The 27,736-nt window shown below is 36.5% G+C and overlaps 1 protein-coding gene across 2 annotated transcripts; it reads right to left on the bottom strand.

Annotated features, from left to right (window-relative positions):
• Positions 1-8,840: 8,840 nt before the first annotated feature.
• On the bottom strand, positions 8,841-27,707 carry LOC123549749 (transcription factor Sp1-like). 2 transcript variants are annotated; one of them, XM_053544954.1, is made up of 6 exons: positions 27,689-27,707; positions 22,649-22,802; positions 19,876-21,759; positions 19,447-19,530; positions 17,505-17,701; positions 8,841-16,672 (listed from the first exon to the last, which is right to left on the bottom strand). In XM_053544954.1, exons 2-6 carry the CDS (start codon positions 22,773-22,775, stop codon positions 16,457-16,459), a joined length of 2,508 nt encoding a protein of 835 aa, XP_053400929.1. In that variant the 5' UTR covers positions 22,776-22,802; positions 27,689-27,707; the 3' UTR covers positions 8,841-16,456. The 2 variants fall into 2 exon arrangements, with proteins under 2 accessions (XP_053400929.1, XP_053400928.1); XM_053544953.1 differs by lacking the exon at positions 27,689-27,707 and adding an exon at positions 27,457-27,675.
• Positions 27,708-27,736: the final 29 nt, after the last annotated feature.

Genomic DNA, 27,736 nt, shown 5'->3' with positions numbered 1-27,736 from the left:
AAACAAAATTATCAAACTAATTTTCACTGAAATAGAACTGCGAGTAGCCGCATTTTTTCACTCACTGAAACACCAATTTAATTTCCGATAGAGACTCGAAACACTTCTATTGCAAACAGGCGTCACCGCTTGCTCAGGTACCAGTTGATTCTTAAATGGGAGGCGATGATAGATCGAACTATATTATTAATCACAAAGTTGTATTTTATATATATTTGCATTATAAACTCTATATAGTGCACTTTCATGAAAACATAGAAAAAACTAGGAGACAAATCTGGATTGGTTTTTCATTTCGATAGATGCTGAACGGAAATTGTGATTTGTAGATATATTGACAATTATTTAAGCGAAACATAAAAGATTTTTTAAGAATTACATATAACAGACTGTTTTATTCACGCATATCTTTTGTGATCACTGGTTCTTTCTTGTATCTTCGAGTTAACACTGATGTATCCGAAATAAAATTTGCTAAGACTAAAGAAAGAACTACAACATGGAAAAACACACAAAAAAGTACACCAAGACAACTGCTTTAATGAAGTTACGGCACTGCTGACTTTGATTGCTGACTTTGTAAATCAAACCTTCATTAGCAAAATTTTCCACTAAAATAGAAGGGCGAGTAGCCGCATTATTTGTTTAATACACAAAGACGATATCGTTATTTATACACGCTTCATTTTCACGCCGGTGCATTCCGAGAAAAGACCCAAAACACTTCTATTGCAGTTCCCTTTAACCGTAAAAAAAAAAACAGGCGTCACCAATTGCGTAGGTATTCTCAAATGGGACGCGATGATAGATCGAACTAGTCAGATTATAAATCACAAAGTTTTATTTTAAAATAGTTCTTACTGATACTTTATAATTCTCTATAATTTAACTTTCCTTTTTGTACCTGCTATACAGCAAACTTGTTGGCACCCGAACCTGAATATCATGGGTTGCACACGGGAATATCATACACTTCGATGCGCATCGTCTCCACTCTATTGTTAAATACGCTGCAGAAAGAATTTAAACTTCTCAGCATAATGAACCTGCATTCCTTGAACCTCCATGCATACAATACTGGGTTAGCAACACACATTATTAACATAAAAATAACGGTGAGATATGTGGTGTCCGAACTGTCTTCCTTTAATTCAAGTACGCATATAGAGATAAGTAACGGTATATGCACGAGCTGAAACACGATGAGAATGCATGTGACATTCTTTGTGGAAATAAAATTACGTGTCTTAGAAACTGTGCTCCAGTTTAGTTGGATATCACGCACTAACCTCATATGTTTCTTTACCACTTGAATGCATGCGAAATAACATATAGTGTTTATAGCAAGACAAACTGCAAGAATGCACGTGTTTAGCGGTAAAGGTTGTGTTGCCTGTACAAAGTCAAAATCTTCCCCTTTCAGCAATGGGACTATCATATAACGCACGAGTAACTTGATGCCCACAATGCTACTTATACAAACAACTACAAAACTGTGACATTCTTGTGGCTTGCTTTCCTTGAATACAGGTATGGGTTATATAAACAGAATACCCTTTCAAGCGACAGGATTGTTACAGCCAGCCACGAAGTAATGGCACAAATTCTGACAAATTCGGCGAAAATAGCCACCGAAATTTCAGTATTCAGTCTGAGTGAGAATCCCAAAAGGCAGATAAAAAAATACAGTGAATCACAGATCAGTGTCACACATGTTAGCAGCTTTGTAGGAAACGGAACATGCTTCGTCTTTTTGATGGCAGCGCACGTAAAAAAGTCGCAGAGAAGCGCTATCGACACAAACGTTATAAACAAATATCGTGAAGTATTACCAAAGATACGCCCGTCAGATACATCAGAAGAGTCCGTTGAAGTGGAATTCTCCAGTTGTTCCATTAATGTAGTTTTTCATTTCAATGCCGTCGGAAAAATCCTATTTTATAAACATGTCGGCAATAACGATATTATGATAGTAGATGAATACGACAAGCCTACGGAAAAAAAAACAACAACAACACACACACACACACACACACACACACACACACACACACACACCTTGTGAGGCATCACCGCATGTGCAGGTACCGGTTGATACTCAAATGGGACGCGATGTAAGGTCAAACTAGTACAGATTATTAATCACAAAGTTATATCATAGTTCATACTAGCACTGTAACTTTATGATTATCTATTAACTTCCTAGTTTGTCCCTGCTAAACAGCAAACTTGTAGGCACCAGAACCTGAATATCACGGGTTGCGCACAGGAATCTAATACACTTCGATGCGCATCGTCTCCACTCTATTGTTAAATACGCTGTCTTCTCAGCATAATGAACCTGCATTCCTTGAACCTCCATGCATACAATACCGGGTTAGCAACACACATTATTAACATAAAAATAACGGTGAGATATGTGGTGTCCGAACTGTCTTCCTTTAATTCAAGTACGCATATAAAGATAAGTAACGGTATATGCACGAGCTGAAACACTATGAGAATGCATGTGACATTCTTTGTGGAAATAAAATCACGTGTCCTAGAAACTGTGCTCCAATTTAGTTGGATATCACGCACTAACCTCATATGTTTCTTTACCACTTGAATGCATGCGAAATAACATATAGTGTTTATAGCAAGACAAACTGCAAGAATGCACGTGTTTAGTGGTAAAGGTTGTGTTGCCTGTACAAAGTCAAAATCTTCCCCTTTCAGCAATGGGACTATCATATAACGCACGAGTAACTTGATGCCCACAATGCTACTTATACAAACAACTACAAAAACTGTGACATTCTTGTGGCTTGCTTTCCTTGAATACAGGTATGGGTTATATAAACAGAATACCCTTTCAAGCGACAGGATTGTTACAGCCAGCCACGAAGTAATGGCACAAATTCTGACAAATTCGGCGCAAATAACCACCGAAATTTCAGTATTCAGTCTGAGTGAGAATCCCAAAAGGCAGATAAAAAGATACAGTGAATCACAGATCAGTGTCACACATGTTAGCAGCTTTGTAGAGAACGGAACACGCTTCGTCTTTTTGATGGCAGCGCACGTGAAAATGTCGCAGAGAAGCGCTATCGACACAAACGTCAAAAACAAATATCGTGATGTTTTACCAAAGATAAGCTCGTCAGATACATCAGAAGAGTCCGTTGAAGTTGAATTCTCCAGTTGTTCCATTAATGTAGTTTTTCATTTCAATGCCGTCGGAAAAATCCTATTTTATAAACATGTCGGCAATACCGGTATTATGAAGAACTTAGTAGATGAATACGACAAGCCTACAGAAAAAAAACCATACACACACTCACACCTTGTTTATTCAAGACACGGAATGAAATACTGGACAACGGGAATAAAACTCTGATTTATAGTTAATGTAAATTGACATTTAAGCTTAGACATTTCGGAAAAAACGAGATCATTAAATGTATTTTATTCTTCTTTGGTATATCTGATTTCAAGGAGAATGTTGTTAAAATGCTGTAAGCATGTTAATTATGACAACTAAAGTCGAAAGCTTGACAAAACTTTGAACCTTTGCTACCACACCTTGCAACGAATTACGGAAACGTTATTGGCTATATAGAATATAATTGTTCTCCACGCCCAGTATTTGTGATGTTTTTTTTGTATTATAAATGTATCATCTGGTAAATAATAATGGCATCAGATTAAACTACACAAACGAGATCAATGAGTTTCACTAGAAAAACAAGAAGCAGGAAAGAAATCAAAATGCAGAAAAGAAAGAAATTTGTTGAAAACTCCTTTTATGTGCCAGAAAGAAGGTAGCGTTTACGTGTGTAATAATTTCATTTCCTATTTTAACTATTGATTTATTATTATATCGTTGGCATTGTTTTTGTCTTTGTTTGGCGCGGAGTTTCCTTTTGCTACATCTTCCAGAAACTTTCGTGATTGTGCATTTGTATATACTGCTGCTGAATCCTGTACATATGTTTTCACTCATCCGAAAGGATAACATTGCGGCACCACAAATCTCTTATTGGAATAGTTCTATCATCATTATTTAAAAGCTATTATATATAGAAGTAAACAGGAAGACTTTGTGCATATGCGAGTGGTCGAACTGTGGCTCATATCTAGACTATGCTAGTGTTGATACAGCCGGCTGATTGAATGATTATGTGGATATAGCAGGCAGCTGGACTATAATAGTGTTGATACATCTGCTTGCAAGTTTGTGATTATGCTGATACCGCCGACAGCTTAAATGCAGACAGATGAACTATAATAATGCTGATACAGCCGGCAGCTTGAATAATTATGTGGATATAGCAGGTAGATGAAATGTATTAATGCTAATGCAGCTTATTGCCAGACTGTGACAGTGCTAATACAGCCTACAGCTTGAGTGATTATTATTATTTTTATACCAGATTTATATAGCACCCTTTTCATGATAAACACGTTCAAAGGCGCTTTACATATAGCAAACGCAGCCTCACAGGGCGCGAAATTCATCCTCTACTAGTACAGACACAGACAGAGTGAGATAAAGCCCCCAGAACAGACATAGATAACTTTTTTAGATACAGACGTGTCTGGCTAACTTAGCCTAGCTCTTTGCGAATAGACTGCCTGGTGTATAGCACCGATACACGCGAAGCCGTCTTTCCTGGGAAGAACCAGTACAGGCATCTAGTTAGGTGGGAGACACTCATGAGCATCTCAGAAATTTCCAGTGTCTGGATCGGGTTTCGAACCCCGGACCTCTGGATTGACAGTCAAGCGTGTTACCACTAGACCACCGGCCCACCTAATATGGATATAGCAGGCAGCTGAACTATTATAGTATTGATATATCTAATTTGCGCTGTGATAGTGCTGAAACAGCCGACAGCTTGAGTGATTATGTGGATACATCAGGCAGCTGGACTAATAGTATTGATACATCTGATCGGCAAGCCAGACTGAGTACTGACACAGCTGACAGCTTGAATTAATTATGTGGATATAGGAGGCATATGGACTGTAAGTGTTGATGCAGCTGATCTCCAGACTGTGATTGTGCTGATACAGTTGACAGCTTGAATGATTATGTTGATATTGCAGGCAGCTAGACTATAGGTGTTGATGCAGCTGATTGCCAGACTGTGATAGTGATGATACAGCCGACAGCTTGAGTGATTATGTTTATACAGCAGGCAGCTGTACTATGATAGTATTGATACATCTGATGTGCAAGCCAGACTGTGAGTGCTGACACAGCTGACAGCTTGAATGATTATGTGGATATAGCAGGCAGCTGGACTGTAATAGTGTTGATGCAGCTGATTTCCAGACTGTGATTGTGCTGATACCGCCGACAGTTTGAATGATTATGTGGATATAGCAGATAGCTGTACTATAAGTGTGGCTGTAGCTGATTGAGAGTGTTATACTGTTGATACATCTGATTACCAGATTGTGATAGTGTAGACACAGCTGACAGCTTGCCTGCGATAGTGCGGATATATCTGTCCGTTACACTGTGATAGTGTTCATATAGATTACTGCTAGAATATGATAAGTTGATAAAGTTAACAGATAGACTGTGACAGTGCACTAACAGCTTGACTGTGATAGTATGGATACAATTGATTGCTAGACAGTAATAGTGTTGATTTAACTGATTGCAATAGCTTGACAGTGATAGTACGGATATAAATTATTGCTACATGATAATAGTGTTGATACAGCTGACTGCTAAACTATGGTAGTGTTGATACAGCTGACTGCTTAACCATGATGCTGTCGATACAGCTGACTGCTAAACTGAGATAGTGTTTATAGAGCTGACTGCTAAACTAAGATAGTATTGATGCAGCTGACTGCTAAACTAAGATAGTATTGATAAACTGACTGCTAAACTATGGTAGTGTTGATACAACTGACTGCTAAACTAAGATAGTATTGATACAGCTGACTGCTAAACTATGGTAGTGTTGATACAGCTGACTGCTAAACTATGGTAGTGTTGATACAACTGACTGCTAAACTATGGTAGTGTTGATACAACTGACTGCTAAACTATGGTAGTGTTGATACAACTGACTGCTAAACTATGATAGGTGTTGATGCAGCTTACTGCTGAACTATGATTGAATGGACATTGATTACTGCTACTTGGCAACAATGTGGATATAGCTGAGCGCTAGACTTGGAGAGTGTTCATAAATCTTATAACTTGACTGTGATTGTGTTAATAAAGCTAATAGCTAGACTGCAATAGTGTTCACATAGCTGACAGATCGACTGTGATTGTTCAAGTACAGCTGAAAATTTGACTGCAAAAGTGTTGATACAGCTGATTACAAGACTGTGAAACTGGTGTCACCAATAGAAGCAATACATTATCCTGCACTTGAATGGTGACATTCCAACTCATTTACTAGTTCATGTTTTTAAATGCAATATCTTGTCTACATACACAAAAACACCAAGTCTGGAGAATTGATGAACAAATTTATTTGTGATAAATAAATAACAGAACCATCAAACAATTTGCTGATAATTAAAATAACCCATTAACAAAATTTCATTGTCTTTAAAGCTAATTAAGTAGATCGTGCTTCACAATCTGAAGTGACTATTTGATTATAAAATAATGATACTTTATATCTAATTTGAATAGTTTAACCCTGAGCCTAAGTCAATGATAAGGCAATAATTCTACATAAAATGAAAAATTCAGAGAAAAATGTTCACAACTAAAAGATATGGGGTAACATAAATAAAAAAAGAACATTTCAGTGTGGCAGTCATTAAAGAACAGGATTTAAATGTATCATTTCCGAAAAAAAAAATACTTCTTAATTATTAATCAACCAGTATAGAAGCATACAGATGTAAATAAAATAGTTAATAATTAAAAAGCAATGAAGTAAAAAATAGAAATGCCACTTTTATTACATATTATATATGGGAATTAAAGAAGCTTTTTTTTTTAAGTCTAGTACAGTACATTTATCATTATAACAAGAGCTGTCACTAATGGTGACAAATGCCCCCACCCCCCACAGCGCCTTGACCTTTGATCTGGTGACCCCAGTCAGTAGGGGTCGTGTACTTAATAAGTATTATCAGCATGTGAAGTTTGAAGGTCCTGGGTGCAGTGGTTCGCGAGTAAAGTGCCTTCATGCAAAAAGTTAATGCTGTGACAAACGAACGAACTAAAAGACAGTTGAAAACTAATATGCCTCCCTTTGGGGGCATAAAAACAATATTACAATCATATATGGTATACACTGACAGGGACATATCTTACCTTATGTGGACAATTAAGATAATATGATTAAAATATGTGGTCCCTTTCTATCAAAACAATTTCAATAGACTATTACTTATGTCTCTGAATAGAAAACATTCTTGTTTATTAGTTGGGTTATGCTTATGTCAATGAGCAGGTATGTTTATTTAAGAAATATCTTATCAACATTTCATAAAAACAAGAGGGCCATGATGGCCCTAGGTCGCTCACCAGAGTAACACACCATAACAAACATGTTTGACCTAGTGACCCAGTTTTTGAAACCACATGACCCAGTTTCAAACTCGTCTGAGTTTTTTGATTTGGCCGGGTGACCTCGTTTTTGATCCCACATGACCCAGTTTCGAACTTGGCCTAGAGGTCATCAAGATAAACATTCTGACTACGTTTCATGAAGATTGCGTCATAAATGTGACCTCTAGAGTGTTAACAAGCTTTTCCTTTAATTTGACTGGATGACCTAGTTTTTTGAACCACATGACCCAGATTCAAACTTGGCCTAAAGGTCATGAAGATAAACATTCTGACCAAGTTTCATGACGATAGGGTCATAAATGTGCCCTCTATAGTGTTAACAAGCTTTTCCTTTAAATTGACTGGGTGACCAAGTTTTTGACTCCACATGACCCAGATTCGAACTTGAACTAGAGGTCATCAAGAAAAACATTCTGACTAATTCTCATGGGTTTCAAACTTAAAATCATGTCTCTAGAGTGTTAACAAGATTTTCCTTTGATCTGGCCTAATTACCTAGTTTTTCACCCGACATGACCTAGATTCAAACCTGGCCTAAAGACCATGAAGATAAACATTCTGACTAAGTTTCATGACGATAGGGTCATAAATGTGGCCTCTAGAGTGTTAACAAGCTTTTCCTTTAAATTGACCGGGTGACCTAGTTTTTGACCCCAAATGACCTAGATTCAAACCTGACCTAGAGGTCATCAAGACAAACATTCTAACTAATTCTCATGGGTTTCAAACTTAAAGTGTGGTCTCTAAAGTGTTAACAAGATTATCCTTTGATCTGGCCTAGTGACCTAGTTTTTGACCCGACATGACCCAGATCCATCCTTGGCCTAGGAATCATCAAGATAAACATTCTGATCAAGTTTCATGAAGATAGGGTCATAAATGTGGCCTCTAGAGTGTTAACAAGCTTTTCCTTTGATCTGACAGGGTGACCTAGTTTTTGACCCAACATGACCCAGATTCAAATCTGGCCTAGAGGTCATCAAGACAAACATTCTGACCAAGTTTCATGAAGATAGGGTCATAAATGTGACCTCTTACTGTGTTAACAAGCTTTTCCTTAAATTTGACCTGGTGACGTAGTTTTTGACCCCAGATGACCCAATATCAAACTCGTAAAAGATTTTATTGAGGGTAACATTCTGACCAAGTTTCATTAAGATTGGGCCAAAATTGTGACCTCCAGAGTGTTAACAGTCAAATTGATGACGACGACAAGACGACTGACGACGGACACAGGGCGGTCACAAAAGCTCACCTTGAGCACTTTGTGCTCTGGTGAGTAAAAAAGTTTTCGTAAAAAAAAAAAAAAAAAATGCTTTACAATTAATATGTAAAACAACTTTTACATTTAAGTAAACAAAAACAACAAAATGGGACAAAAACGTATCGGGACATTATCTTTATGACACTGAAACCAAAATAAAAATCTATCTTTGAGCTTCCACACCCAATACCATCACCTATGAAAATTCAGAAACAAGCATCAGAGGTGATTAAAGCCAAAATCCTGTAAAATCATTAATTTTCATGAGGAACTAATATTTTGTGGATTCTGTGTTAATTTAAGCCCATGAAATTAAATGAATTAACAGTAAGTCAATGTTTATACTTTTGAATTAATACCACAAACCATTTCTGTCTGAGCAGATAAAATATACCCCTAAAATCAGCAACAGCAAACAAAATATAATTAAAACAAAACGGAAAAAGCCTAACATACATCATATTCACAGTTACTCATTCATACTCGGGGTACCTTTGATCGAGTGACCCCTACTCTGCATGTCCGATCATCCTGTTAAGTTTTAACATTCCGGGTCAAGTGGTTTTCAAGTTATTGACTGGAAAACGTTTTGTATGTTCAGGCCCCTGTGACCTTGAACTTAACTCAAGTGACCCAAAAAATGATAACTGTCATCTAAAATTTAAGTTCTATCAATCTATGAAGTCTTAAGGTTCTAGGTCAAATGGTTCTCTAGTTATTAACCGGAAATGGATTTCAATGTTCTGTCCACTGCAACCTTGACCTTTAATAGAGTGACCCTAAAATTATTAGGTGTCATCTACTCTGCACGTCCAATCATCCTATGAAGTTTCAACATTCTGGGTCTAGTGGTTCTCAAGCTATTGATTAGGGCTGGGACGATTACTCGATTAATCGGATCCGATCCGATTACTAGGTGAAACCAATTTTAATTTAGCAAAACCGCTAATCGCTCTCAAACAATAAACATCCAACTATCCCAATAAAATTTATATTAATGCATGTATACACTTCTTTGACCAGCATGTAGACTAGCAGTATTTTTCCGCTAAAAAACACCAACATCATCAATAGCCTCTGATTAGCCTGTCGTGATATATCTTAAATAAAATACACCAAACAGCATTTTCAATATGGCGGCCGATTAACCGGCTCAATTCAATTTCATACAAACGATTAACCGGTTTCAAAATTTTGAAATCGTCCCAGCCCTATTATTGATCAGAAATGGTTTTCCATGTTCAGGCCCCTGTGACCTTGACCTTTGACAATTGGGGTCGTCTACTCCATAAGCGCTGCCACCCTATGAAGTTTGAAAGTTCTAGGTCAAACGGTTCTTAATATTAAGGTATGCTGTATACAATTAAAAAGTCAAATTTGTTTGTAAATACTTTCAGTTGAAATTCAAGTTCCCATTACTCACGATACCTTATGTTTTTCTTTTCACTGGCTGTAACTAACTAAAATTAGATATGAATATATGAGCCGTGCCATGAGAAAACCAACATAGTGGGTATGCGACCAGCATATATCCAGACCAGCCTGCGCATCCGCGCAGTCTGGTCAGGCTCCATGCTGTTCGCTTTTAAAGCCTATTGGAATTGGAGAAACTATTAGCGAACAGCATGGATCCTGACCAGACTGCGCGGATGCGCAGGCTGGTCTGGATCCATGCTGGTCGCATACCCACTATGTTGGTTTTCCCATGGCATGGCTCATATCAAAAAAATACAAGGAGCATTGGACTCAATTATTAACAAAACTTTCTATATATTTAGAACATTGACATACTGTGAAAATCTGAATTCATAAACAAAATTTAAATCAATATCACAGTGGATTTTTATGTTTATCTATACTATTACAAAATTGATGAAAAGCGTATAAAACATAGAACAAAATTAAATACAACAAACAAGCAAAATGGTCACTTTAATATGTAATTGCACAGAAATATCCAATTGTCCACAACCTTAAGATCAAAATTCATTTAACTAATTTTAAAAATAGGTTACTACAGGTATTTATTTTATACTACCTGGTGAAATATTGACAAATATCAGCGAAATATTTCTCTGTATCACTCACAGTGCCGAACTTCTTTTTTCCAGTAAAAATTATCTCCCTCTGAAGTATATTCTTTAATTACCCCCCTTTGTTGCCTACACAAAATATGCAATGAAATACATTACTTCTTTCAGGGAAACTAATACCTATGTATTTGAAGAGCAACTGATATTATTCAAGAAAAATTTGGTATCTTAGTCTATCAAGAGAAACTGATCTTTATGTTTATGAAGAGAAATTGGTACCTACCTCTTTGAATAGACACAAATGTACTTACGGGAAATTAGTGTCTTTATCTTCAAAAAAAAATTGATAATTATATGATTCTTTCAACAGAAATTGACAGAAACTTCTTTCAATAGAAATAAGTATCTTTGTCTTTCAAGCAAAATTCATCCCGTCTTTTTAATAGAAACTGGTACCTAAGTCATAAGAGAAATTGATACCCAAGTCTGTCAAGAGAAATCAGTACCTATGTCTTTTTTTTGAAGAAAGAAAACATTTTTGCAGAACTTTTTTTTCCATTATTTTGCCTTGAAGTTGAAAACTTAAAAGGTCTGTTCTTTCTTTTTTAGCAGTGGACTGTCAACTGACAGTTCTTTCAGGTTATTTCTGTGAATTATATGCAAAATGAGTTAATTTTAGTCTGTATTTACAAAACATTTCACCAACCAATGATTGCCTTGTAGGGAACACATGAAGAAACATCCTATCCTGTTGCACCTTTGCATCAAACATTTTTACCCAATTATGTCAAAAAAGGCAGTTATGTTAGTTATGTCATGTTAGTTACTGCAAAGTTCCTTGATTTTACCACTCAATTATCTGTTTATTTATTTGGACTTTACGGCGCACCAACACAGTATAGGTTATATGGCACCAAACAGGACTACAAATTTTGGTTCCACATCTCATTTACATTGAAATAAAAACACGAGGTATGGAATCAAAATCTGCATACCTGCTGGAATCACAGAGTTACTGCAAAACCAAGTGTTAAAACCCTATTAGTCGCCTCTTACGATCATGCAAGGGTAAGGCAGTGGTTCTAATTCTTTTCATACACAGATCGTCCCAGAACCACATGGGGCTACCACTCAATTATGTTTACTCAGCAGAGTTCCTGGATTTTATCAAACATTTATATAAGGTCTGTCAGAATTTACAACTGAAATGTGTTAGGCCAACCTTAAAAAAGTTTCTATACAGTGCTTTGTCTAAATGCTTCAACTGACCTTACCCCAGTATGTATATACAGCAGCTGTATGTTAACACTGTTCCTGCACTCTTCCAATCATTTTTCATGTTTTCATGGATTTTAACAGTATATACTCAGAAAATACAAACATAATTCTAACTGAACAAGAGCTCGTCGAACACGAAATGCCCCCCTTGATGCATTCAGTAATTGCACAAGTAACAGAAATTATATGCTCACTTTAAACAAAAGTTCTACCATTCTGGTTTAATCTGACCTTGACCTTTAACCTATTAACCTAAAATGTGAAAGTAGGTCACTAGGTCAAAATCATGGTCAAATTTTATTTCGGAACAAAAAACTATGCATGTGGTCCAAATTTGAAGCCTGTACCTTCAAAAATGTGAAAGTAGGTCACTAGGTCAATAACAAGGTCAAAGTTTTTTTCGGTAAACAAACCTATGCATGTGGTCAAAATTTGAAGGCTGTAGCTTGAGAAATGTGAAAGCAGGTCACTAGGTCAAGATCAAGGTCAACTCATGTCAAGGTTCATCTTGCCACTCAAAACTATACATGTGGTTCAAATTTGAATGATGTATGTTATGGACATGAAGATTCTAAGTTTTTCCCTATACAAGTCTATATGAACCATGTGACCCCTGGGGTGGGGCCATATTTGACCCTAGAGGGATAATTTGAACAAACTTGGTAGAGAACCACTAGATGATGCTACATTACAAAATACCAAAGCCATAGTCTTTGTGGTTTCGACAAGAAGATTTTCAAAGTTTTTCCCTATATAAGTCTATGTAAACCATGTGACCCCCCAGGGCAGAGCCATATTTGACCCTAGGGGAATAATTTTAACAATCTTAGTAGAGGACCACTAGATGATTTCATACACAAAATATCAAAGCCCTAGGCCCTGTGGTTTTGGACATGAGGTTTTTCAAAGTTTTTTCCTATACAAGTCTATATAAACCATGTGACCCCCGGGGTGGGGCCATATTTGACCCAAGGGAAATAATCTGAACAATCTTGGTAGAGGACCACTAGATTGTGCTACATACCAAATATCAAAGCCCTAGGCCCTATGGTTTTGGACAAGAAGATCAGAAACCGTTTAACTGTTCCTGGCCAATGTGACCTTGACCTTTGACCTAATGACCTCAAAATCAATAGGGGTCATCTGCTGGTCATGGCCAACCTAACTATCAATTTTCCTGATACTAGGCCTAAGCGTTCTTGAGTTATTGCCTGGAAACCATTTTACTGTTCCTGGTCACTATGACCTTGACCTTTGACATACTGACCTCAAAATCAATTGGGGTCACTTTTGTGACCCTAGGCCTAAGCGTTCTTGAGTTATCATCCGGAAACTGTTTTACTATTCAGGGTCACTGTGACCTTGACCTTTGACATACAGACCTCAAAATCAATAGGGGTCATCTGCTGGTGATGACCAACCTCCCTATCAACTTTCATGAACCTAGGCCCAAGAGTTTTTGAGTTATCATCTGGAAACCGATTGGTCTACATTCCGACCAACAGACCGACCGACCTACCGACCGACATCTGCAAAACAATATACCCCTCCTTCTTCGAAGCGGGGCATAAAAATAAATGATCATCTAATACTCATGTGAACAAAACATGAATAGTTTGTCCATAGTAAGTTACCAGCAATTTAAAAATATATAACAAAAACAGACACAAACTTAAAATGATTCAGTATAAGGAAGAACCATAAAACATTTAGTCAGAGTTGTGAATTGCACTATAGTATAATGCCCTTAAGTACTAATGTCTGAAATTTTACTATCAATGTCATTCGAGTTTTGTCAAAAACTGTAAAATACTGACTGTCATGCAATCTTTAAAACAGAATATTTAGGCCATTGACAGAATGCAAACAAAAGGAGAGTTTATATCTTCGTAGCATATTTGAGCCACACCATGAGAAAACCAACATAGTGCATTTGCAACCAGCATTGACCCAGACCAGCCTGCGCATCTGCACTGTCTGGTCAGGATACATACTGTTCACTAACAGTTTCTCTAATTGCAATAGGGTTTGAAAGAGAACAGTATGGATCCTGACCAGATTGCATGGATGCGCAAGCTGGTCTGGATCCATGCGGGTCGCAAATGCACTAGTTGGTTTTCTTATGGCGGGGCTCATTTATAGGTATGTAACAACTAAATTGACTGCATCTGAAGCACCTGTTTTCAAATTGCATGATAGCAAACTTGGTCCCTAGTTACCCACCTTGGCAAGTTTTATACCGTCTTGAGATATTTAAAAAGTCCATTAAAAACTAAACAATTCACAAATATAGATTCTTCAAAACATTACCTTCCTACCTACTTATTAAAACCTCTCGAGGCTGCGTGTACAATGGAGCAAAATTCCAATATAAATTAGGGCATTGCATTTTTTTGTCAAGTGATACTCCAGATGAAATTGATTCATAGAACTTCTAATTAAAGCTTTTTTGTCAACTTGGCTTTGTTGTTTGATAGTTATGTGATAGATAAATCCCACATACATGTTGCCTAAGTTCCAAGCAGCATGTCATAATAATAGATTGTACTTTTCATACATAGCAAACAGTTTCAACAGATATTCAATGCAAAATACCAAAAATTGAATCCTGATACATGCACCTCAATGTCAAGGCTGTTTGTCAGAAAATGTGTCCTAGCAACTCTCTATAGGTAAAAAGAGAGTTGGTAATTGTTTCTAAATCTTGTTAAACCTTATCATGCTGGACACATTGATTCTGCCTTTGCGCCCAGTGTACATCATGATCATCCTGCACATCTGTGCAGTCTGATCATGATCTGCATTGTTCGCCATTCAGTCAGTATCTCTGTGGTTAGCATCCCTTTTAACAGTCAATGATACTGTCCAAATTGAAAGATGGACAAGTTCATTATAGAAATTTAGGAGGGTAAGGGTTAATAAAATTAGCAAAATCATGTTAATGTTAACATTAATATATATAAAAAAAATGTAAATAGCACAGTCATGTATACAACATAAAAAACCAAAGCAGAACACTTCATAAATATCTTATTTACAACTGAGCAAAATTAATTTAAAAGCTTATTTTTTGTTAGATATCCATCAACCACTATAACCATTTCAAAATTATCACAGAAATTAAATATACACAAAAAAATAAATATAACTAAACGAGAGCACTTTTATATCAATCTTCATCATACAGACTAACTGTCTGATGTAATTAATTATGTTTAAGAGATAATATATCTATAACAGTGATATGTCGCTGAATAAAATTATTGGAGTTCAAATGCAAAAGAATTACATCCAGAGGGTATAGAACAAATGGCATAATAGTACGCATGAGAACAACAATCAATGATTTCTTTCAAGACAAAAATCACTGTTTGAGATATATTATTAAATACTAGTAATTGAGCTGCACAATGAGAAAACAAACAAAGTGCATTTGCAACCAGCATTTGCTAACGGTTTCTCTAATTGCAATAAGCTTTGAAAGCAAACAGCATGTATCCTGACCAGACTGCTTGCATGTGCAGGCTGGTCTGGATCCATGCTGGTAGCAAATGCACTATGTTGGTATTCTCATGGGGCAGCTCATATTTAGATTCTAATACAATATCAGAATTACTATCATTATCATCAATATCCTTGATAACATCCGCCAAATACTGGCTTGTTTTCTGTTGTTTTCTTTTTCAGTACGTTGCCATGACGTCCGGTGCTATGACATCATAACTGTGATGCACAAAAAAGCCTTTTGTTGCACAACAACACTCAGTTGAGTTCTTCTTTGTTTAACAAGAAAACAAATCTGGTTCTGTTAGAATGTTTGACAACTGCCTGCATAACAAACTTACAGTCACTAAAAAAATATACTAAACGTTCATTTTGAGAAGGGGTATGTCTCTAAACACAGCTTCGTTCAAATGATTCCTCTTTTCTGATCTTGTACGGTATGAAATTATTGATCATTTTAGATTGAACTGATCTTTAAAACAAACTTTTCCAAAGAAGATTTAACATTATATACAATAAGCACAGCTTGTATGTATATTTTCCAAAAAGTTGTCAAAAATCATAATATTTCATCATTATCAAATTCAGAACACACTGTGAAATCAATAATATCTGTGGGGCCTAAATTTCACTGATTTCATTGTTGCTCAGGAAATTTTATCCAAATGAACATTTAAATTTCCCTATTTGTATTTATAGCATGTTTTATGACTGAAATCCATGAACCTATATCCCCAATGAAAAAGCTGTTTTGTCAAAACTGCTAAATGTTGTGCCCACAAAATTAAATCATTTCACAGTATTGTATTAGGTAAAAGCTCTTTTTTTTATTAATTAGGCATCTTTCGTCTGATTGACAGTTTCTTCAGAGGAGTTGTCCATATTACCAGATTCCTGATGTTGATTGGTGGTTTGGCAAGTTTTTACCTCCTCCAGTGAAGAGTATGTGCTAAGAGATTGAGCAGAAACCTGGATATTGCTGGTCTGACTTACTGATGGGGCTGTAAGCATTGGGCTGGTTGTCTGAGCAGCTGATTTCACATCTGATGTCTGAAAGAATACATAAACTGTGAGTTTTTATTATTATACCTGACTTATATGGCACCCTTTTCGTAACATGTTCAAAAGTGCTTTACATACATACAAAGGCAGCCTATCGGTAATTTAACGGCTATAATTCCAAAGTGCCTGGGTCGAATTGGCTAGAAACAAACTTGGCCGAAGACTTATTGGCAAACACATTTTGTTCAAGTTTGGTGAAGATCGGATGAGAAATGTTCATGACATCAAACTCTAGGAACAGATTTGGTCACAATTTCTCATAGCAAAAATGGATCTATACCATATGCAAAGAAATACACTTTTCAGTAAACATTATGTAAGTACACAGGGCCATCACTTTAGTGTTCCTCAAACAATTGCACCAAAATCTACAGGGCCACATTTCCAAATAACAGTTAACATTTTCATAGTACTTTATCAAAATACTCCTAATCATGTCTTTGATAGGGACATAACTCTTGTCTCTGTCTGGCAATCCAACTGAAACTTTTCATGAAATCCTTCAAACCATGTCTCAGATATGACTCAGGACAAACAGAAAATGGAATAAAAACACTTCATATATGCAATATCTATAAGAGCAAAGGCCATGAAACTATCCTTCCTTAAGTAATTTCACTGAAACCTGCAGGGCCATACTTCCCTATAACAGTTAAGATTTCTACCAAGTTCTGTTGAAATCCTTTAAAAGATGACATATATATGGAGAAAAATTAGAATAAAACACTACATATATTATGTGCTAAATATATAAGCACAACCTTGTCTACCTCAGCCAATTTGACTGAAACTTGCAGAGTGGCATTTGAACATAAAATACCTTCTGTTCAGGGGAAGTAACTACTTTGGTACCATGTTCCCATTCATGTCCCTTGAGTTGCTCCTCCTGAGTGAACTGTTTCTCACAAGACTGACACTGGAACATTTTGCCGCCATGGTGACGTTTCAGATGTATCTTCAGCGTACTGTTCTGAGCTGTTGCGTACTCACAATATGTACATTTGAATGGTTTTTCACCTGAATGAACATAAAGAGCTACTATAGCATAAAAGGTAAGTGTAGATTTGCCCAGAAAGCACAGAGCACCCCAAACACAGGAGAGCTGGTTATCTAGAGTGCCTTACAATGTTAAGATATCTATAAAAATCTTGGCTGAGCAAAGCTTTTATACTTCTTTCATTAAAGAAAGAGTCTTTCAGAAGATTTGTTTCTCAATTTTCAGCTTGCCCATGAGTGCAGTCAAGCAAAACCAATTAAACAAAACTTGACAGTCAATAAGTGGATGTTTCTGACCAAGTTAGGTGTATCTGCATCTTTTTTTTTCAATTTGATTCAAAATGTTGATGAAAGACAAGGGACGTAGTATACTAGACTGTTTACTTATACTTATAGCTCAACCAGAACCTTTGGTAAAATGGTGAAGTATAACTGGCTATAAGCACATGTCTGTTGTTAACCCTTATCTTGCTCTATTCGTATCATAAACTTGTCCATTTTTTCAATTTGGACAGTACTATTAACTGTTAAAAGGGGTGAATACCAAAGAGATACAAACTGAATAATGAAGTGTGCAGCTCATGATCACACTGCACATATATGCAGGCTGATCATGATCTACACTGGTTGCAAAGGCAGAATCAATTGTGTCCAACGTCATAAGGGAATATTTACTCCCTTTTGTACTAACAGGTGGAAAAATTATGATAATAATAAAATAATTACCCACTAAACTTTCAAACTTGTATTAAATTAAACGGATGATTTACAAAATGTACATATATATTTAACGCATTTTAAATTTATATGAAGTTGTTACGGAAAAAAGTAATGAGTAATCATGAATACAAGTTCTGTTGTCTGTTAATGGAAGCAGAGGAGCTGACGGTTTACAAGCATGCATGCCAATATGGATTTTGGGAGTGAATTTGACTTACCAAATGTTGAGTTGAGTTCTACTCAACCCGTGGCTAAAGAGTGTGGACGTTAGCATCCATTTTCACTACAGTCCATGAAAAGGCCCAATCGAACTGAGCCTGCAACATTTTCATTTTTGTTCTGTTGAGCAACCTGTGGAGTTTCCTTTTTTTTCTATTTCACTAGTATGAATGCAGATACACTCTGGTGTTAAACATGGCTTAAATACATACCTGTATGATACAGACATCTGAAGTGAATGTGGCTTATTGGTATGTATACTGAATACATTATGGTACTGCATACATGATGGGTAGGGCTGGGATGATTTCAAATTTTGAAATCGGTCAATCGTCTGTATGAAATCAAACCAAACCGCTAAATTGGCCGCCATTTTGAAAATGCTGACTTCTTTCCTGACAACTGTATCAAGGTACTTCTAGCAGCTGATTACATTAGGAACTTACAGACTTTATCGTTTGCAAGCAATGTGATAATTAATAAGTCATATTTTGGTGTATAACATATCATGAAAGGCAAATCCGAAATTATTGACAAAGCTGAATGTGTTTTAGGCTAACTTTTAGCGGATTTATACTACGAGCCTAAGAAATGTAAAAAGATAAAGTACGATTCGTGATGTTTATTGTTTGAGACAGATTAGAGGTTTTGTAAAATTGAAACTGGTTTCACCTGGTAACCGAATCGGATCCGATTAATCGAGTAATCGTCCCAGTCCTAATTATGGGTAAGCCACATTCAGATACAGACTTTTAGTATCAGATCTTCACAGAGAAGGTACCTAATATCTGATGGAGATACTGACTTTAAGAGTGGAGGTAGCTTACCAGTATGTATGCGGATATGCACTTTGAGATGAGATCTCTCCACAGTAGAATAGTTGCATTCTCCACACTTGTACGGTTTTATACCTACAATCAAAGAATGTATTAACAAAATATAGCATTTCAAATTGCAAATTATCTGAAAACATGTCTATAGGAAAGAAAACTGTATTCACAATTGCTCAGAGTAAACCTTGGCAAGGAGTTTAACCTTGGTCTAGAGAATAATGGATCAACTGGCATTCTGATATTTATGCTGCTGTTTAAATATCTGTATCTAAACTGGTTTTAGTGTTATTTCAAACACTGGTGCATTTTCTAGTAAAATTACAAATCCATGGAGTAAAAGAATAGAATTGCAGAATCATATAAAAGGGAGAGGAAGTAAGCTTCAATATATGTTCTAACATACCTGTGTGTTTTCTAAAATACCTGTGTGTTTACTCATATGTTTCTTTAAATGTATTCTCTGGTTAAATGCCATGGTGCACTTGTCGCACTGAAACGGTTTAGAACTGGTATTCCGTCTGAATCCAATATTCTGAAGTGCCTGACCCACCAATGCTGTATCAAGGTTTGAAAATATGCCTTGAGCACCAAGATTTAATTGGTTTCCTTCTTCAGTTGTAATTGTAGGTAATTCTGATATACTGGTTAATGTAGAGGAGGAACCAGTCAGCTGCAATGGTTCAGCCAATGAAAGCGCTTCTCTTGAAACAGGAAGAGCTGTGGATGAAACAGATTTTGAAGTTGGCACATTGTAAGTAAATGGGATAGAATAGACAGCCCCAGGTTTAAGTATCAGTGAATGTGGTTTGCTTTGGCTCACTGACACTGCAGTACTCTGAACTGATGAACTGCTGGACCCTAGAATTCTTACACCAGGTGTGGCCGATTGTGTCACTTTAAATGCAGTACCTTCCTGGCCATCTGCTTGCTTATCTCCAGAATTTAACGAATCTGCTTCCAAATCTATGAAAATAGTCCCAGCTGAAGTTTTTGGCATATACGGAGATGCTGTTGGTCTCCCTGTATATGGAGATGCTGTTGATCTCCCTGTACTGGAAGACATAGATCTAAACAGCATTTTCCTTCTTGCATAGCGACTTGAGCTCCATGAGAATGGCATGTGCTTCTGTTCCATGTGTCTCTTGCGTTTCTTTGGCAACACAGCATTGCAACATTCCTGTAAATTCTCATGAGAACCTGGTATGACAGTCACCCCACAACCCTGACTGTTGCAGCACTCTGGAGAAGAATTCTCTACCTCTATACTGCCCATACAGTTATCCGGGGTGTTATCTTTTTTGTTTGTATGTTGAGGGAGACTGTTTGATGCACTGATCTGAGTAACCGGGATGTCTTCTGTTATTTTTCGGTTTTCATGCACTTCCAGTGGCATAATGTTACTAGTTTTTTCAGCTGAGTTTGAAAGTTGTGAGGGATCGGTTGAGTTGGTTTCTAGTTGGGACATCCTGGTAGATGATTGTGGTGACACAGTCATGGCGGTTGGCAGTAAAACAGTCGTGTTTTCCGGAGTTCTTTTCTGAATATCTGTACTAAGACTGTCAATCAATACTGTAGAGTTTTGTGGGACCTCCTTCTTTAAAACTGTCACAAGCGTATTTGTTGTAGACTGAACAGTAGATGACGGTAAAGTTTGAGTAAGCGTTCTAGCAAACACTGTTGGAATGACTCTGAAACTGCTACTTGTTATTTGACCAGACGAAACACTGACTGGCAACATGTTTAACTTTGGTAGTAAAGAGACACTGGTTTGATTTATAGGAAATAGATTTAACTTCTGACTTGCACTGGTTTGTGGGGTTTGAAATAAAGGAGCAGCATTACTGCTTATCATAGTTTTCTCTGAGTATGTCTGGCCTTGCTGGAGTTCAGTCTTTTCACCAACTTCTCTTGAGCCCGTCAAAATATTTCTTGTGACTAGAATATTTGAGCCCATTTTACCCTGGTTTGGACTGGCTACTGTTGAAGCCAGAGAAACATTTACAATTGTAGACTGGTCAATTATTTTACCTCGTTCTGGAGTTAGACTCTTCTCAGAATTTTCAGTTATAGGCCTTACTGGTATTTTTTCAGTATTGGAGATTCTATCTTGAAGAATGGACTTGTCACTTGTAAAAAGACTGGGTGGATCAGAGTTGCTTCCCTTGCCAGAAGGTGAAAATTTAACTTGGTTAAGCAGCGATTTGGAAGCCTTTTCCAGAAATATCTTCAGATTGTGAGTGAGCTGAGCATGTACAAGGAGCGCCCATGCTGTCATAAATCCCTGTGGACAGTAGTTACACTTCAATTCTGGAAAAATGAAAATATGAGTTTAATGCAAATAAGACCATTTGAGGTTTTTGCAAATTTCAGTAAATTGTGAAATGATGAAGTAAGAAATTAATGCCGATAATTTTACACAGAAGGGTAAGAAAATGTTCTAACAAGATACATGTCAATAATCAAACTCTGACGCAGTGATCTCCCTTACCGCTTTGCTCAATGATCACTGCCACCACAACATTCACGTGACCATGTTTCATCACGTGATGATCGGTTCAAAAATTAACTTGTACATTAATATATTATACCAAAATTTTGACAATAACATATCTTGGCCAGCAGGAAAATATTCAAAAGCCTCCATCTGTTTCGGCTTGGGTCAAATGGCAGCATTAAAATAGTGAATGGCATCAAAGATTAACGTCGACATACTCGTTTGTTTACTTTCAGTTTCGTTTCAGAATACTTAACGGTCGTGTAAATAAATACCTATTTTCATTCAGAATCTTTTTTTTTTTCATTATGGAACATTCGCCTGTGCTAAAAGAAGTGTTAACTTCGAAAACATTGGGGAAAAAATAACTAAATAATTATAGAACTAAAAGAAGCCCACTTAGCTGAATTTTAGATAAAAACATTGTGTTGGCAGTGATCAATGAGTGAAGCGGCAAGGAGTTTGGTCAATAATATAAAATAAATAGTATCTTTGCAAGAATTTTAAAAGCAGCTGAGTTTTTAATTTAAGTAAATGACTGTTTTCCACTTGCGCCCATACTGACAATGTCAACACCAAAGTTCCAACTGATATTGAACCTTAAGAAATTAAGCCAATTTCCTGATATGTCAGACCTGCCAATTTATTTTTCATCATGTGTGTTACACTCCCCAGGATTTTCATAATGTATGCAACACTCACCAGGATCTTGATTCTGTACATCAGTGTCATCATCACAGTCAAGTTTCTTGTGCTGTATGAACAGTGTGATACGTTGCAAGGGAAACTCTCTAAGACACTGACCACATGTTAGGTAGTCAGTAGCCATGTCTCGAGTCAAACAACCATTCTCAGTCTGTGAATAGAAGCAAAATCATGACCAGAAATCATATACTTTCACATTTAGTGGTGGATTTTAAAACTTTCGCTGGAAGTTAACAAGACGCCCCTAGCCAAGAGGAAGTAGTTCTCTCTGCAGTGAAAACAGAATATATTGATTGCTAAAATTACACATCACTCAAAAGCCACCCAACAAAAGTTTTTAGTACATTGAAAAACTGATTTTTTTCTTTTAAAAGATAAAACATTGGAAAGAAAATGGAAAAAGTTGTCGTTAAAAATTTTTAAGCCAGTACGAGCATGCAGTGAATAGGAAGTAACATCACCATGACAACAGCTTCACAGAAAATCATTAATATTAATATTCAAAGATCAGAACCTATGCTCAGTACTTTTAAAAAACTGAAAATTGCCAAGGACAGAAAGGGGAGGAGATATACCTCCTAGACTGATATTTTTTTAATAACACAACTTTCTCCAGCCTAATTTAGGTAAAATAGTACCAAATCAGTAATAAAGCACTTCCAAGCTAGCTGAATAGTGTCAGAAAGGAAGAATCCTCTATTTTTTTCCCAGTTAAAGTGGCATTTTCAAGTTTTATGTAAGCCTGGTGTAAATCTACCTATACCTGACGTTCTGGTAGCTTTTTCAAGGAGACTTTTTCCATTTATAGAACAATAAACAAACTTTTGTTAATACTCATGCGTTCATACCCACATTTAAGCTGTCAGTTTAAAAGATATTCCATAGTGTTGAATGCAAGACATTTCGACCCCAAAACATTTCAACCCAGTGCATTTTGTCCCCAAAATTGGATTTCCTTGAAAACAACTGGACCCCTCAGATATATATGTATGTTTTGAAGTCATATTACTTTGATTTGATTATATAATGCATAGTGTTGACCTGTCAGACAAAAAATCACTCCACATGACCCACTACTTTTCTTGGTGTTCTTTAGTTCTGGCTACCAAATCTTAGCTCACACTGTTTATCTTTTCTGATCGTCGTGTCCATTAAGTTTTGGCAAAACCCCCTTTGGTTAATTAACTAGTATCAAACCGCAACATCTCGCACAGTCTCTGGTGAGAAACTGATGACGTCATGTAACAGTTCCAGGGGTGTAAAATTCCACTCGCCCGCTTGCATTGGCGAGTTAAAGTCTGAATAGGACGAGTGGACCTCGCTGTATACTCGACCGATCGGGCGAGTGGTTTTTTACGTCCTTACTTTACCAAACTTCAGAAATTACAACTCCAAAACGTCAACAAACTTTGAGACGTTTCAGTCGCTGCCTGGATTGACTGGAATTTACCCGCGAATCATAAAGATATCAAAACGTCATGCCGGTAATTTTCCATTCCACAAGCACGTGCGACCTATCGTATTAAATATCTAATTTACATCGACACGTACACAAAAAACGTGGCGTAGTGCATTCATTTTTTAACATTTTCGCTTCAAGTTTTCAACACCTCTTGAGAAATAATACTATTTGAATTCTATAATGATTTTAATAAGATATCTACAGAAATGTAGGCAAAATTCCATAAAAGCAGTCGAATTTTCATATAATCATTTATAAAAATTCAAACAGCGCGATCTTAGTTACTTATTTCTTTCTAAAAGTAAATAAATGATGAATACTCTGGGCATAAAATTCAGACTTTTGACCAGAAAGAACAAAAAACAGAATAAAAAAATCTTAAATAATGAAAAAGCGGCAGCAATTATAATATATGGAGTAAAACGATTTTTGGCAAACAGATTTCTGTTTGTGCGGCAGAATAGGTTACGTGACCTCGTGAACGTAAATAGAAATGCAATTTTAAAATAAAGCAATGTGATGTCATTGCGGTTTTTAGTAAGTTTTAAATGAATCTCTGTACATGTATTTTTTGACCAACAATTTAAAAGTTTTTTTTTGTCAAACAATAATGTAAATTCCTTGAGGGCAAATAGGTCACAGAGGTAGATTATCCACTATAGTAACTATAGTTTGACACATTTACCTTTTATACGGGATATAGCACACAAATTAAAGAAGAAACTTTTTATTGATTTCCATTTCTCAGCAATTTTAAGAACCGATGCAGTACGATCAGACAGTGATGTGTCACATGGCGCAAAACATGACGTAATGCCATGACAATCTCGAGCAAAAATACCGCTTTGATCTTCACTTCAGATGTCAAAATACTGACACACTTCTTTTAGCTCTTTGAGGGGGTGTAAATTGATCATGAAAACAAGGTCAATTACTTAGTTTATCAACTGAATAATTACCGATAATCTTTTACGTTTTTTTTTCATCTCTTTCAACACGGGTGGATGGACGATGATTACTGTGTCCAAACTTTTTAGACACTTTTCAAAATAAACATTTTTCGGGAAATAATACTATTGTACATAATACTCCTTTCATAAAAGTGACAGTATTAAAAGTGTCAATTATTAGGGCGAGTGGCTGTTCACTACGGGCGAGTAGATATTACTGGCTACTAGTCCTGCAGGGCGAGTGGTGTGAAAAATAATTTTACACCCGAGTTCAGAGCATGTGGTTATTTTTGAAAATCAAGATCAAAATTTCACCTATTTGTGAATTTATTTTAATCATAAACATTTTCGATAAAATTCATAAAAAAGCGTACCTTAGAAGGTTTAAGTTCTCAGAAAAGGTCAGTAAATAACGATTCTATACCGCCTATTGGTTTTCAAATGAAGAGTACCCTGATCATGTTACAAATGCAATGGCAGACAAAATATTGCAGACAGGGGTACCAAATTGAAACTTGTGTGTTTAACTTGTGATCAAATTATGTTGCATGGATTATTTTATACCAGATCAAAAGAAAAATGGATCAGAAAATTAATATTTTTAAGTAAATGGTGAGTTCATCGCATTTCATTTGAGGATATTGTCATGTGACAGACTTCTGGCATGATTCCTGGTTAGGTTTCAGTACAGGATTCCTCTCAGCTCAGAGATCCACAACAGCATATAAACATCTCTGAGCTGAATATTTTTAGCGGATGCGACACCTTATGTACCGTCTTAGTCAATTGTGATAAGTCGGATGAGGTCCCGGTCACATCTGGTGTCCCACAGGGCTCTGTCCTTGGCCCTCTTCTCTTTCTGCTATACATAAACGACCTGCCTGAAAATATTGTTTCACAGGTCCGGTTATTTGCTGATGATACTGCTGTTTATATCACAGTCAACAATGTTACACAACAACATACTCTGCAAGAGGACTTAACCAGGTTACAAAAATGGGAACACACATGGGACATGGAATTCAACCCATCCAAATGTACAGTGATTAATATTTCCAAGTCTAAACACCCTTACAAATCCACTTACACACTACATGGGCAGACACTAGCAACCGTGAGTGATGCAAAATACCTTGGTGTTAGCATCACTTCAGATCTAAACTGGAACAAACACATAAACCAGGTCACTTCAACAGCTGGTCAAACACTTAACTTCATTAAGCGCAATATTCCCTTCAAACAGCAAAATATTAGGGAATTTGCCTACAAAACCCTTGTTAGACCACAACTAGAGTACTGCAGCTCAGTGTGGAGTCCACATACACAGCTCAACATACATAAAATCGAGATGGTCCAACGCAGGGCCGCTCGATGGGTCACCAGTGACTATTCAAATTACAGCAGTGTCACACACATGTTAAAGCAATTGGGGTGGCGTTCCCTTGCAAACAGAAGAAATGATGCCAGGCTACTGATGTTTTACAAGATTGTCCATGGACTGGTTGCAGTGCCGATGCCATCTTATATTTTACCTCCTACCCGGCTCACTAGACACATGCATTCCCTATCTTTCCGGCAAATTCAAACACCCTGTAATTATTACAAGTTCTCTTTCTACCCGGCTACCATCATTCTCTGGAGTTCTTTGCCGGCTGACATTGCTCAAGCACCTACCCTGGACCAGTTTAGGCAAGGGGTAACCAAACTAAGCCAGGACTTCTGAGTGACCAGGCTGTTTTTAATCCTTTTACTGTACATTTCGCCTTTTTATTATCACTATCAGCTTTGTCTCAAATTCTCACAAATACTTTATGTATTACTTTATTTCTCCTGTACATTCCTGCTTTTAAACTCTTATGCACTGACGCGCACCTGCATAAAATACTCGCAAGGGTGTCATGCAGTATTTATAGATAGTACCAGTCACTTTATGTACCAGACACTTTATGTACCACTTTGACACTTAATGTACCACCTATATATTATATAGTAATTGTATCTCATTGTGTAGCACTGTCAATATGTGATAATTACCTGTGAAAACAACTTTGATTTAATCAGCTTAAGTCCATAGAATGTTGTTAACATTCCTATGTGCATATAAATTATCCTTATTAATTATGACAGTTAACATTTAATTTAGTAAAAAAACATTTCAAGTAACATAAAATAAAACATTTTCATCAAATCAAAACAAAAATGATCATCTACTATATATCATATATGTGGTACATAAGGTGTCCAAAGTGGTACATAAAGTGACACATTCATTTTTAGCTAGGTGTTCTGATGTGGTTTATAAGTCTTTCAAGAACGTAAGGCTAATAAATTTTAAAATTGGCCTGGCTTTGTGCCACTGCTTCAGAAGACTGCTAATTTTATATAGAACATACAGCAAATTTATTTACTACTGCATAGCCTTTAGCGATTATTTTGTGCCGAGTGCAAAAATCCGCAGCAAAAATCTACATGTTCTCATTTTGGACATGTCCCTCAAAGAGCAATACTTAAAACGGCGCCTTTTACATGATCCTTTATTTTTGAATAGTGTAACAAAGTCAAAACTACCGAAAAAAAAAATGAAAAACTGTTAAAAAGTTTTAAAATATGCCAAGACGTCGTCACCTTGTTTACACGGAAGTAGTTAAACGGTGCATGGGTTATATCTTTCCC

This window comes from Mercenaria mercenaria, chromosome 6 (assembly GCF_021730395.1).
Source record: "Mercenaria mercenaria strain notata chromosome 6, MADL_Memer_1, whole genome shotgun sequence".
NCBI lineage: Eukaryota > Metazoa > Mollusca > Bivalvia > Venerida > Veneridae > Mercenaria > Mercenaria mercenaria.
The sequence above is the reverse complement of the archived record's forward strand: the minus strand, read 5'-3'. Positions and strand labels throughout refer to the sequence as shown.

Coding starts and splice junctions, on each gene's coding strand:
- LOC123549749 (XM_053544954.1), bottom strand. CDS start 22,775: ATGGCTACTGACTACCTAACATGTGGTCAGTGTCTTAGAGAGTTTCCC. Junction 19,531..19,875: donor ACATATGAGTAAACACACAG/GTATTTTAGAAA, acceptor CTTTGATTGTAG/GTATAAAACCGTACAAGTGT. Junction 17,702..19,446: donor GCATATCCGCATACATACTG/GTAAGCTACCTC, acceptor ATGTTCATTCAG/GTGAAAAACCATTCAAATGT.